The sequence below is a fragment of the Bidens hawaiensis genome, unplaced genomic scaffold (genome assembly GCF_021521415.1).
Source record: "Bidens hawaiensis isolate Kalapana, Puna unplaced genomic scaffold, B.hawaiensis_p1.1 tig00011635_1, whole genome shotgun sequence".
NCBI classification, from domain to species: Eukaryota; Viridiplantae; Streptophyta; class Magnoliopsida; order Asterales; family Asteraceae; genus Bidens; species Bidens hawaiensis.
This window is the reverse complement of record NW_027491913.1, coordinates 617,496-632,247: the sequence shown is the minus strand read 5'-3', so window position 1 is coordinate 632,247 and position 14,752 is coordinate 617,496. Positions and strand designations below refer to the sequence as shown.

Here is a 14,752-nt window from a genome sequence, read left to right as displayed (position 1 = left end):
TTTTCATACTAAAATCTCTATTCTTTCTTTTAATAGAGAGGAAAGACTAAAATTATATAATAATAAAAGAATGTAAGTAGAAGAATATACTTATTTTAGTTGAAGTGATAAATAAAATAAAATGAAATGGTTATTAGCTAGCAATCTACTCATGCTTCCATCCATCCAATCCACTCTTCCCTTCCAACTTGCTTCCCCATCAAACAAGGGCGCGTAGGTTAAAAAACCCAACACAAAACAAACCATTCCATAAATAATTAAATTCTTCCTTTATTATTATTATTATTATTCAAATCGGACATTATAAACAACATATAACTACTCATACTCAAATTCAATCCTTTGATTCTAGCTCTCTTATTCTCAGGGATTTGTATTAATATTATTATTATTATTATTGTTTACCTAATTCTGGTTACCGTTCCGATTACCGGCTGCCGGCAATATGTCGTTCACGCGTTTCCTTTATTCCTACACTAGATCTCGCTGAAATCAAATCAATCACTAAGCTAATGGATTTAGATGAATTCAGATCGATATTATCCAATTCCGGTGCGGATGTTTGGGAGGTTATTGATGCTGCCTTAACCGTAGCTTCAACGGATTACGCCGGCGAGTTGAAGCACCGCCGAGACGGAATTGTGGAGCGCTTGTACACGCAGCAGTGTAGCAATTGCCTGATTGACCAGCCGCCGGTCAACGGCGGAGTGAGGAATACTACGAGCCGTGACTCACCGTTAACTCCGCGGTCGGTTAATGATGAAGATGACGAGGAGGAGCCAGATCCGTACGGAGGATTGTTTGATGATGAGCAGAGTAGAGTGCTTAGAATTAAGGAGCAGCTTGAAGATCCACATCAGGTATAATAATAATAGTCTGATTATTAATTTCTAATGAATTTTAATATGTTTATTTTGTTTGTTGACTGATTAATTGGTTATGGTTTAGAGTGATGATGCTGTTGTGGAGTTGCTTCAAACCCTAGCTGATATGGATCTAACTTTCACAGGCCTAAAGGTAAATAAACAATAAACAATAAACCGTTAAACATTATCTGTCGTCTTTAACTTACATGGTTGACCGATATTAATATTATTCGGTGGATCAGGAAACTGATATTGGAAGACATGTTAACCGACTCCGAAAGCATCCATCGAATGAAGTAAGAAATCTGGTGAAGCAGTTAGTGAGGTCTGTCTAATTCACATATGTTTATAACTCGTACACAGTTTGTTATTTTGCTGTAGATTGTTGTTGAAGTTGTTGTGTTTGTTAATTGTTACAGAAAATGGAAAGATTTGGTGGATGAATGGGTCGGGTCCAAGAATGATCCTCGTGCGCCAGCCACAACAAATGGTATTGGTTTGCTTTTTTTAGGCTTATGTCGATGAGGATGTAAGGTTTTGATTCTAATTGCTTGTTCTTGTAGATGGTGATTCACCTTTGGTGCAGAATGTATCGAGGAGTGCCCAAAGTAGCCAACACCAGGTGCCTGATTTTGGCTACTCTCCTAACCCACACAGTTAAGTATTGATTTTGATTTAACTCTTGGATCGACTTTTTGTATATTACTGTTCAAGAATGATGTTTTGATAAACTTTTACACCAAATGTACCTTTAGATGGGAGTTCCGGTTCGGAAAGGAATAATTCTGAAACAGAGCAGTATAGACCGAAACCAGTCGCTTCTAAAAAAGTAGCACCTTCAAGGCCCGCACCCCAATCTCAATCCCACCCTGCTATGGCTGCTTCTGGTTCCGCCTCGGCTCCTCTTCAAAACGTACATGCTCTAATCTCTATGCAAATTATAAGCATATTTTGTAACCAATACGCAAAACAAGGACATGAGTTGATTTATTTTAACTTCAATATTTCAACAGCGAGCAAACAGGGAGCAAAACATTGACATGGACAGGCTGGCTTCGGCTCGGAAGCGGCTTCAGGAGAACTACCAGGAAGCACAAAATGGTTAGATTGAAGTTCTGATGTGTTTTGCATGCCAAATAAGACTGATTTGACCTCAAATTTTGTTTTTATTATTTTGAAGCCAAAAAGCAAAGGACAATACAGGTGATGGACATACATGAGATACCAAAGCCTAGGAATGGTTTCATTTCCAAAAAAGGGAACTTTCAGGGGAGGTACAATCGATGATCTCCACTTGCTTGCCAAAAATCTAGTCTTGTCTTCTTTTATAACATTTCAGAGTGTATCGAGTTTTGTTTTAAATCTGTCGTCGATTAAATGCTAAGTTGCATTTTTATATCGATTGTTGTCGCTTCTCCTTTTTATTATAACTTGAGTTGTTATTATTGTTGTTAATATATGAATAGCATATAATATTTTTCTACTTTAATGGGTTTATAGATAAGCATGTTTAGATATGTTATTTTAACTATGAAAATAGTTAGTTGTAAGAAATAAAAATACGATGTGAAACCTGAGTTATTATTGTGGTAAAATGTTAGAAAAGGTTCTTTCCACTTAAATTTACTTCTAAAGTTACTATCACTTTGTTTACAATAAGACTTGAACTCTCACCATATAGAAATAACTTAATCTTATCAAACAGAAACTAAGCTCCCAAGCAGTCAGAGAAGCCCAGGCTCTAACAGCGTATCAGATAACATTAGGTTTAATAAAAGAAAAATGTTTTAAATATATGTAAAAAGTAATACGAAGAAAAAGAGTTCATTCATTTGATTGAGGGATCATCCATCATTATTCATTAACAACACAAGGCCTGGTGATGTCGGGCAGATGCTCTCCTTTTTAAATGATAAGGGCTTTAAGATCGGTAACAATAAATAAAAACAGTATAAGGTTAACACAAAAAAGCACCAGAGAAAGAATAAATGCTAATGATATTATTAAAGAAAGAATAAATGCTAACGAGTTTCAAGAAGATTTGTAAAAATAAATATAATCGGTATAAGATTATTATTTATGATGATATTATAAAGGTTTGAGTTCCAAGACTATTGCCTATCGGTAACCACAATTGCTCTCGTAATTTAAACATTATTATTTTGTTATCAACTTAATATAAGAAAATTCACCATATGAAAGTGTTGACATTGTTCCGTTTTTTATAAACACGCTATCAATATTAAACCACCGTTCTTTGCATTTGGTATATAATTAATGGGTTCGCGTCCTGTCTTTACACTAGACAAATTCGACACGTTAGAGCTTACTTATTACATGATACCGGCTTAAAAATAAGTAAAAAAAAAAAATTGTAGACGTCAAATCTGAAACCAGCAAACCACGAGTTTCTCATGGATAGGTTTGATTTGATCTCTCTAGTATGAAGATGTTGCCTTTATCATCCCTCCCTATTCTTAGAGTTTCATCCACATATCTTTAATTTGCCAACAAATCAAGGTTAAAAACAAGATTTCATAAAAAAAAAACAAGTAAACAACATACATGTGTTAAGAGCGGTTAAAAGAGAAGGATACGTAATCTCTAACCAACCATCGGGGTTGAATATACCGAGGAGAACGTCATAGTTTTTACGAAACATATTCATGAGCTGCGTGTAATACAAAACGTTAAACGTTTATATACTCGCACTTCAAAATGGTTCTGAAGAGAATGGATGAATACCTGATCAGGGACGATAGTTGAGGTGTCGTACCGAATATCGACTCTCTGAGAAATATGTGAGTAAATATAATCAAATTTGAATTTTGTTTTTTCTAAAATTTAATTTGATTTAGTAGAAAGAAAAAGAAGGGAAGTTATAAAGGATTGGAGGCTCAACTGATTTGGAAGAAATGGTAAAAGGAGGCCTCAATTATAAGCTTCCCACTGAGTAAGTTGAGTCCTCTCACATTAAACATGATCACATTAACTGCTTTCCCCTCCATTTTTACCATCAAAGTTAATATTTCAATATCTTCATTTCTAGCTTCTAAATTAAACATAAATAAATAAATGTATAATGAACATACAATCATCATATCATATTCTTAATTAATTAATATTTTAAATCCCATATAAAAAATAATAAGGTAGTCCCGTATTTTGTTTCGATGGTAGTCCCATATTCTTATTAATATTTTTTAAAAAAATAATAAGGTAGGCCCTTATTCTTATTTTATTAATATTTTAAATCCATATAAAAAATTAATCCTCATATCATATTTTTATTTTATACATATTTTAAAAAGTTATAATTATATATCATGTCTTTCAGTTATAAAAACATTGTTAATAAGTTGTGGAAGTTAAAAAAAAAATTTAAAATCCAATATATATAAAAGCAACGAATTTAAGTATTTTATTAATGTAATTATATTATTTATACTTTAGTATCCTGATGATCAGTATATTCATGCTATCACTCTTCAACAAAAAGTACTATTCCTTTATATTATTATGCTATTATAATAATGGTTATTTTGATATTCGTTATCATCGTGTCATAATGTCTCACCCAAATAGCCGAGTTGGGTGGCCACCGGCCAGTCAAGTGTCTTATTACAAAACAAATTCCGTACAAATTTACACCTAAAACAAATATACTTTAGTTGTATATTTTGTTTAGTATATTAAATGCATAGTTACATGATAAATATTATTCCATATATAATTATAAAAAATATATGTATAATTATAATAAAAATAAAAAATATATCAAAATTATAAAAGATAAATGTACAACGTATATAAATCAATTAATAAAACAACCAATAATAATAAACAAGCCAAAGCCCGAACTAGTAAACTACTTATAAGTTGCAAGCCGAACTTGAGGTTTGAAAATAAAGCTCAAGAAATGTCGGGACTCTCGTAAGTTAAAAACATATGTATACTATGCTCGAGTTTAGGCGACCTGGGTTTTAACTCAGCTCGCCTCACCTCTTTGACACAAAAAAATTTTAGTAAAAAGTTTTTAAAAATGGAATAACCACCCAAAAAAGAAATTAAAATTGCAAAATGGGAAATTAAAAAAAAGAAAGAGAATTGTGCTCGGTTATTATGATTATTATTATCATAATAATAAGAGGTTGAGGATGAAGCAGGAAGTAAATACCTTAGCAACATCAATAACCTGCAAGAAATCCCCCAAGCTGATGAAATCTCTCAGTCCCAATTTCGTCCTTTTGGATCCCAGTATCGTTATCGTACTATAGACCAGCTTCCAGCATCCACCCAACTAACAGTTCCGTACAACACACACACACACACACACACACACGCACTCAGTTTCATCAAAAATGACACATTAATTAATAATAATCACACCTTATCAAGATCAACATTCGGGTTCGGATTCGGGTTCAAAGCTTCCAACATCTTCACCATATCCTCAATCTCAGACTTCTTCTCACTGGGTATCCCAAATATGCCTCGATTGATTCCTTGCAGTGTGTTGTTAATTTGTGCTTTGCGATGAGTGATTGCTGACGGGTCTTCGTGTTCGTTGGTTGTTAGGCTAGAGCTTTGGTTTTCTGCAACTTTAATGGCGAAATTGGATCTGGATGGAGTGAAGTGTTTGTGGGTTTGGTGAGTGGTTGAAGGTGGTTTATGGGTTTGAGGTCTGGTTATGTTTCCCAGTGTTGGAAGTAAGTGGGAAGTTGAGATGTTGGGATGAAGAAGCTGTGTTGCCATTTTTGGTTGTCCAGAAATTTTGTAAAGATTTTCAGGATTTATATTGAAATTTTAGAGGGATATATTCGGTTAATCATTCAAATTTAAAAATAGTTTCACTCAATGTTACATATATCTTATTTTTTTCTAAGTTTTCTTATTACATATTTATCTATTTTTTAAAAATTAATTATATATTTTCTCTTTCTAAAACCACATAAATTGCATATTTTCTCGTTTTATTAAAATCAACTAATTAAATAACTGTTTTACTCTTAATTAACTAAATAAACTATTTACATATATTCTTTCTTAATAGCAACAATTACATGTATCCCCACTTTATACCCAAATCCAGTCGGTGTTAAACACGAACATATCGCATCTAATAATTTCAAATGGAGTCGATTTTCTAATCATTAACAAATATAAAAAGTGTTCAATATATAGTTTATACTTTATAGGTTGAATATTTCTCATGAAAATTAGCTAAACAACTGTATTATAATAATACTAATGAAAAACAAAACGAGTTTTACTTTGAACTCTATCAAGGCATTATGCTCCCCATCATTAAAATTTTAAGTTCTACACATAATCAGACCCATTTTAGATCCGCTTTAAAGCATTTCTCTTATCCTTAGCCTGCTATAATCAAGAATCACATGGTTTGCAGCAACCATATATAATCTCTAAAATAGATTAAAAGAGCCTAAATAAACTCAATATATCAGACGACAAAAGAAGAGTCGATTGCGAAGAGATTGTTCTCGTTTGGAATCTGCTACATGAATGGAAGAGATTGTTCTCACCAGAAGAGAATCAAACAGCAAAGAATCTCTTGAATGGCAATGAGGCCGACCTTGAGGTGTGAAGCAGACAGTGAAGAGGTGAGGTTTAATTTTTTTTCAATTAGGGTATTGTAAATTGAAAGGGTAAAAGGGTAATTAGATATTAAAATATGAAATATGTAATTAAGGTTTTAATATTGGAAAAATACGTAATTAAGAGGCTTGATGAGAAGATATATGTAAAAATTCCTTTATTAAATTAAAGGTTTCATCAATCAACTTTTATATTTTATTAAATTAAAGATTTTAATATGTATTTTTAACATGTTTTGCTTTGGTTTCATTAAAGAAATCCCTTTACCTTTTTTTTATGTTGACGTGGAGTAGTGATGTAGATTCTATTTTTTATTTTGATTTTTAATATAATTAACATATTTTTTTAAATTTTTTTAAAAATATAACTACATATATTATAAATCCTGACCCCACATCTTGTTCTCCATTGCTTACTTGATGCACCAAAAATCCGATGATGCTCTATTTGAAGGTTAAGTGATCCAATTTGAAAAAAAATTACATTAATGATCTAATTGTAACACTTTTAAAACTTGGTAACTATTATGTCGTTGTTTTGGTTAAAAATTGGGCTAAGGATCAGTGAACCAAATTCGTAAGTGAGGATTGGTGCTAATATGAATTAATATAATCAAAGTAACAATTATAGACAATGAACACGAAGATTTATATGATGAAAAGCCCTTGGTAATTAGTATCCCGCCGGCATAAAAACCTTGGGCAGTGAAAACTATCACTACCAATTATATTGAACTCGAAAAGGTTACAAATGATGGAATAATAGCTGATCGTGAATACAAGTGTTTCTGCCAATAGTTCTAAGTGCTAGAGTATTGTGTGTGTTAATAAACTATCATTCGATGTATAAATACAAGTAAATATAGTATATATATGTTTTTAACTTACGAGAGTCCCGACATTTCTTGAGCTTTATTTTCAAATCTCAAATTTGGCTTGCAACTTAAAAAATAAGTATGGTATCATTTATAACTAAAATAATAATAGTCACCATGCCTAGTGAAAAACAAGTTTTTCTATAGACCATTTGTAGTGGGGCGTTTCCCACCTCAAAACTCTATGGACCCCCCCCCCTTTTTTTCCCCGAGTTTGGAGCTAAGATTTCGCATGGGGAGTTTTCTACAAAACGTCTCACTCCATCTCTTTTAGCCAATCAATTTTTTGTCCCATATTATTTTTATTTAAAAAAATAGAAAATAATTAGTAAAAAAATAATAATTGTGTAATGATTGCAGGGGAGTTATGAAGTCTTTTATTACACCCCTTTTTGTAAAACTCTTCATTGCTAACTAAGACGCCATGTGTCGCGCAATACCTCTATGTGAAGAGTTTTGACCACACATGTTCTTAGGGGTTTCTTTCTAGGGTGGTGTCAAACCCCGGTAAGGGATTTGCGAAAGCGTAAAATGAAAATGTAACAGACACCTCTGATATCAACCACATTGTTTATAAAGAACAATATATTACAATATTTTACATTGATCTAACTTCATTTACAACTAGGTAATACAAACTAAATCCAGCCCGTTAAGCGGCTTTACTTCTTATTAGCACACTTGCATAATTTCACCCAACATTGATCGCAAGTCAAACACGTAGCACATTGATTTTCTAATCCAATCCAATACCTGAAAAACATGTTAAAACGGGTCAACTACAAATAGTTGGTGAGTTTCACGAGTTTCAAGAAATCAGTTGTGCGTACAAAAATCATAGTTTGTAAATATGCATGTATGTATGTATGTACGCTCACAAATACGTTTGTTTGTATGTTTATGATGTAATTATACTAAGCTAAAGTGAAGCCTTGACTGTCTGTGCCGCGTGCATCCATTTCCCACGCCCAATCAACCACTGTGTCTCCCCTTTCGCCCACAACATGCCCCAGTAGCTATGTTTAACACTACATAGCCTGTTTGTATAAGTATGGTCGTGTGCAAACGACGCTATGTGACACGGCAACCAGGCCGATTCCATTTAGGTTTGTCAAACCAATAGTACTATTCACAAGCCACCGGCTCGAAGTTAATCACTGTGTTCGTGGGGACTTTCATGTGTTAGCACTTAGATAATTCCCATCATCAAGCAATTCAAAGTATACAGATATGTATCAACATGTTTTTCACCTCGAAAGTTTGCAAAAAGAGTTTAAAAGTGGGGTCATGAAACTCACGGTTTAGAAGACAATCAGCACAGCGGTACAGTGTAAGTTCGCAGTTGTTTTGACTCGTTCACTAGTCCCTATAATGAATATTATAATAATATTAATATTTTAATATTATTATAATCGTTATACTAGACTGGGCTGTATAGCTAATCTGGGTATAGTTGTTACACCCAGAAAGTGTCAATAGGCTTAGATTGTGATGTTGTTCAATGTCTAATACTTAAAACCGAACTTGGCTTAGTTTCTCCGTTTTCCCAGCTGGGCCAAGTTGTTCGTTTATGCGTTCAGAAAACCGTTATGGGGATTTAAGCTTGGGTAAATGTGTTGGTCGATAAAACGATTAAGTTATAAAGAAAGATCAGATATTGGGGGCTTGGGTTCGATACGGGGCTCGTTTCCGTTTATTCAGTTTGATTTGAGAAAAACGCGCACAATCTATCCAAATTGTCCTGGTTTCTCATAAAAAATTTGTTTTTACTTAATTAATACGAAAATGTGGTTTTGATCACTCTTGGTGTTATGATATTCCAACAGATTCGCTAATCACGAACTTGTCGGTTTTTATCAGAATTTAATTCGTTTAGTTTTCAAATTAGCACAATTAATCATCCGTTAATTATTAGATTATGGAAATCTAACCACTTATCAATTAAAATATGTAGATTTTTATAAAAATATTTCTGGAATTATTTACTGATTTATTAATTTATAAAAAAAATATTTTATTTGTTATATTTAGCCCGAAAATCGTCCGTTTATACCAAACGATTTTCGAAAAATTCACCAAAATTTCTAAGTGACCAGAATATATTCCAAAACAACCTGAAAAAATTCCAAACTCTAACAACTTTTCCAAATATTCTTTTCGAGACAAAGACGATTACAAAAACCCAAATAAATGCGAATGAACATAACATATTTAGGCTTTTCCAATTGACCCCAAATTTCATATGTAATCATAATATACTAAACCCAAGTTCCCCATAAAATTTTAGAATTTTTCAAGCATTATAACTATTTTTCCCAAATAAATGTCCTAATTTGGTAATAAATTCGCCAAATATTCTCGGATGGTCAAAAAAATACCAAATTTGGACAGAAACTCAATAATATGGTCCCGGATGACCCTGAAAATTTTATAACCTAAAAACAAGCACATCACAATCGAATCCTAAACAGCCCGTAATTGAGCATTTCGACATTACCTTTGTGGTTTTGGTTCGTTTTCGTCTTTCTAATCAAGTTTTCGGGTTATCGTGCTTCTATGCAAGATAGATATAGGTCCTATGTCACAAAAAAATCAAGTTTCATAAACATGGTAGCCTCTTAACTTAGGGTTTCGGCTAGGGTATTAAACCAAACTTTTGAACTGTAGAAACGCCGTTTAAACCCTCTAATCCGTGTTTATGGGCAAAAAAAGAGTATGATTCTGATTCCTAACCATGTGCATAATCAAAACATGTTTTTGCACAATTTTTAAGGTTTTGGCATGGTTAGGAATGATTTTTGGTAATCAAACTATGTTTACATGATATTAAACTTGATTAAAACAAGTTAAAATTGATAAAATTAATAGAATTACCTTATGTTTATGAGAGGATGATGAAGGGCAGAGTAAACTTCCAGGTTTTGGTGAAGAAAATGATGCAAAATATCTAGTAGTTATTTTATATAAAATGAAGACTTAAGGGGTGGGTAACCCCCTTATTTGCGTACGTGATGTTTAAGGCCCATTTGGGCCTTATTTTGGCCCAATTCTAATAATGTGTGTGTCCTTACGTTAAATGCCGAGTCCAAATTTATTTCAGGCTCAGTTTTTGACTCGAAAAATATACCGGGCACGACAAACAGTGCGAAAACAATCGTTTTTCGGCCATTTTTGTGTAAATTTATAAAAACATACTATATGTTTGTAAAAATAGAAAATATTTTTACGGATCGCTTAAAACATTCCCACTAAGTGTTTTGTAAATCGTTTTCGGCTTATCGGATGGTACAATGCTTGTTTTGTAACTTTCTTTCGCGTTTAAATCCATAGCGGATAGTTTAACGAGCATGTTTTCGTTTAACTGGTTTGCTATCGTACTAAGGCCATAATACTAATATATTAGCTTATATTAAACGTATATCACTTATAGATGCCCCCCCGAGATATCTGGGACATAACCAGACCGGTTTGGTTAATCTTTTGTTCGATACGCAATAAGCGGTTAATCGCTTATTCGGTTTGTGAATACCTACTCGGTTTTGTCACGAATGTCACATTCTCCCCCCGTTAAGAAATTTCGTCCCCGAAATTCGATATGCCAACTTTACGCTCCTTATGGACAAATATGAGTATTTGTTTTCATTATCAAATATATTTGGTCCCCGTTGCGGATTTTACCGAACTTTGATCATTGAAATTTTTGATGAGTCGTAACTGTTTGATTTTCCCGTCTATTATTTATACAGGTTCTTTACAAGGTTTAGTTATGTGTAAATTTTCAAGTGGTACTATCTCCGCCTCGTCAAGAAGGAACTTGTTTGTTTTGGTATATAAGAAATTTCTCAGTAGAACTAAAATCGAGAGTGAACTCGATTCTCAGAGATAGTTTATTCAATATGCTACGGGATTAATTTTTGAGACAACCTCGTACAATTATATGTATGTTGATGTCAACTTATCAGTTTCCTCAACTTGAACAACACTTTTCAAAGGTCAACAATTCATTACGTACATCGGTATAGTTCTTTTATTAGATTTATGTGGCTCTCAGTTTGTTTTCGATTTCTATGAGTTTTATCTTTGGTTTTCGGAATCAAATTGGATTTTGCAAAGGTCAACAATTCATTACGTACATCGGTATAGTTCTTTTATTAGATTTATGTGGCTCTCAGTTTGTTTTCGATTTCTATGAGTTTTATCTTTGGTTTTCGGAATCAAATTGGATTTTGCATTTTGAGTGTTGCTAACTTTTAGCCTATTAAGGTAGCGATTTATATTCTTGCCTGTATCGTACCAGTTATAGTGTCGCTGGTGTAATACTATAGTAACTACTAGAGTACGAGGATTAGACCAATGGAAAAAAAACGGGCCTTAATTTTCTCCAAGATTTAATATACAATTACAATGTAATTCTCCCAATGTTTGTATAGTTCGTCCAGATTGATCGTTTATTTGGGAATGACAGGCGGTGCTTAAACCGATCTGGTTTCTTAAATTTGACAGAAATTAATAGGTGAAATGATTCTCTCAATCTGAGGTAATCGAAATAGATAAACATATAATGGTAGGCGAGCCTTTCAGTTATGTAGTTATTATAATTCGGGAGGAAATGTGTAATTTAAGTTAGCCGGTCAATTAGGACTCGAACTACATTGTGTTCCCGGGATGATTTATGAAAAAGTGTTACGAGGCTCATAGTACTCCGTTCCCTCTTTCACCGGGTGTTTCCGGTTATTGTAACATTACCGAGGGCCTTTGATATTCTGCCTTAATTCTAACCCGACTCATACATTCGGACTATAAATGATGTTCCTTTAAATATTTGTACGTCTTATCAGCACCCGTATGAATAGAATCTTTGGACTTATGTGCTTTGTCCATGATTAAGTCACACAATTTACCAAAAGTTGGAATCTAAACTCGGTTTGTTTGAGGTATAGATGTTTATCGGTTTTTCTTTCGAAGTTTTGCTCATCCTCGTGCAAGATTTTGTTTTCTAAATGTTAGGATCTTGGGGTTTTCTTTTGGGCGATATGAATTTGCCTGATAAGGTCTGTTTAAACAATCATTTCAAATGCCCGTACTTTCCAGTGTTTAATTTCATCCCTTCATCTTGAGGCATCAGTTTTCACAATTACACTTGTTCCACAACTCTACTCGTCTTCCTTATCCCATATTCAGTTTTGTCAGATCAATTGCAGGTCATAAGCTTCTGCGATTCCTGTAATTTGTGTGTTTGATAACATAATAGGAGCATGCCCATGCATTAGATGCAAAAATAATCGTCCATACTCCAGGTTAAGGATAGAACAATTTTCTCGTGCGTTTTTGATTTTCGGGAAGCATATGCTATAACCTTGTTTCTATGCGTTAGTACGCATTCCAATCTTTTCGGGATGTATCACGATAGATTACAAGATCATCATCAGTTCCTTCTGGGAGACTTTGAATAGGAATTTGATAAATTTTCTGTCTCACCAATTGAGAAGCCATCTCTTGTTCTTCCCCTAGTCATAAACTTAGTTCTTTTCGGGTTAGGAGGGTTAAAGGTTGGGCTATACTGGATTGTCAATAAGGCGTCGGTAATACCCAACTAATTCCAAAATTTGACAAATTTCTCTTGGTGACTCTGGTGTTTACGAGTTTTGCTCGGCTGTATGTGAATTCTGTGTCAACTAAGAACATGTTTTAAGAATCGTACTCCTTGTAGCCAAAATTCACACTTGGACATCTTGATATACCATTCCTCTTGCCTCAACATATCCAAGATTGTTCGTGAATGTTGCTCATGTTCCTTATTGGTTTTCAAGATATCAGGAGGTCATCAATAACGTTATAAAGAATTTGTCGAGGTACGATTTACTAACTCAATTCGTGAGTTTCATGAAAACTACAGGTGCATTAGTCGGTCCGAAAGGCATAACTAGGGTTCATAGTGACCATACTGAGCTCAAAACTCTGTTTTAGAAAAATCTTTCTCTTGGATTTTAACTTAACGATAACCGGTTCAGAGGTCGATTTTCGAGAAGTAATTCGCGTCTTGGAGCTGATTGAACAAATCATCTAATTATGGGAGGGAATATTGGTCTTGATGGCAATTCGTTTAGTTCCTAGTAATCAACGCATATCCTAAGTTTTCATCCTTCTTATTTACCAACAACACCGGTGCTCCCCAATGATGATAGCTATGTCCCATAAAGCCCTTATCTAATAATTCTTGTAGCTGTATAATTAGTTTTTATATTTTGAAGAATGTCAGACAATAAGGTGCCTTGGAAATAGGAGTTGTCCCTAAGGTTAGGTCAGTTCGGAGTTCAACTTGTCAGATAGTGATATCCCAGGTAGTTCATCAGGAAAGACATTAAAGTATTCGAGTACTACGGGGATATCTCTTATATGTTTCATTGGGGTTTTTATGGTTACATTTTCCAGAAATGCCATACACCCTTGGCGTAAGCGCTTTAATACTTTAAGATGAGACACGAGAGGTGATATTGCACCAAACTTCTCTCTTTGTACCATAATTGCTTCATCACCCAAGAGAGGAATTTTAACTATTTAGTCATCACACACGATTTCTGCCTTTTATTTAGCTAACCAGTCCATAATGACAATTACATCGATGCTTCCCAACTAGTACGAGAGTAGGTAAAAAAAATGGTTGGTTGTTTAGGATAACAAGATAGTTTTGGAGTATTTGGTTAACAGTTCTAGGTTTAACGTTAGTGGAGTCTATAGCATAAGGATCTATTAGTTCACTAACCGATACATTTCCCGGGGATAAGAAGTTAGTGGGGATAAGACTTCTATCGGTACCTATCTCAAGTGAATTCGAAGCATATTAATCAGGAATTACAGATGTACCCTTCACCACATCTAAGTCTTGCTGTGTTTTATCGGGTCTGATTACTAATCGCGGCCTCTCACTGAGTTAGACGTTGATGTTCATTCTTGTTTTAACTTGGGACAGCTCTTTTTGAAGCATTTCGTACTTCCACACTCAATAGTGAGCATGAGGGTTTGTCATAGGTTGTGCTCGAATTGATTGCGATTGGGTTAACTGGGGAGGGTGAGGTTAGAACGGTCTGTTTATAGCAATTATAATGGTTTCACAGCTACAGATATAGTATCCAATTTTCTAGTTTTTGTAACGTATCTTTATTCAACATTCCTTTATCATGATTACATAACCACACCTTGGCGAAGGTTTATTGTATACTTTCGTTCAGAACTAAAGTTAATCAACGTATCGTTTTGAGTTGTGGGGCGCGCACATTTAATTTGTTGTAGTTATTGTACCAATGTTTCGTGATTAGTTCGTTTATACGAGGTGATTTTCCCGGGTTTTCTCAACACACTATTTCTGACCAAATCAAAAGCTACCACACCGGCT

At 33.9% G+C, this 14,752-nt stretch overlaps 1 protein-coding gene and 1 pseudogene across 2 annotated transcripts; one reads left to right on the top strand and one right to left on the bottom strand.

Annotated features, from left to right (window-relative positions):
• The first annotated feature begins 510 nt into the window (after nt 1–510).
• On the top strand, nt 511–2,388 carry LOC143538498 (putative mediator of RNA polymerase II transcription subunit 26c). The gene is made up of 8 exons (XM_077032053.1): nt 511–860; nt 949–1,017; nt 1,109–1,191; nt 1,286–1,356; nt 1,430–1,522; nt 1,622–1,779; nt 1,880–1,967; nt 2,047–2,388. Exons 1-8 carry the CDS (start codon nt 513–515, stop codon nt 2,151–2,153), a joined length of 1,017 nt encoding a protein of 338 aa, XP_076888168.1. The 5' UTR covers nt 511–512; the 3' UTR covers nt 2,154–2,388.
• A 718-nt stretch (nt 2,389–3,106) lies between these two features.
• On the bottom strand, nt 3,107–5,687 carry LOC143538497 (fibrillin-5, chloroplastic-like; annotated as a pseudogene). Its single transcript, XR_013136254.1, has 6 exons — nt 5,256–5,687; nt 5,044–5,166; nt 3,769–3,868; nt 3,612–3,656; nt 3,464–3,537; nt 3,107–3,363 (listed from the first exon to the last, which is right to left on the bottom strand). The product of XR_013136254.1 is annotated as a fibrillin-5, chloroplastic-like (transcript).
• Between the last annotated feature and the right edge of the window lie 9,065 nt (nt 5,688–14,752).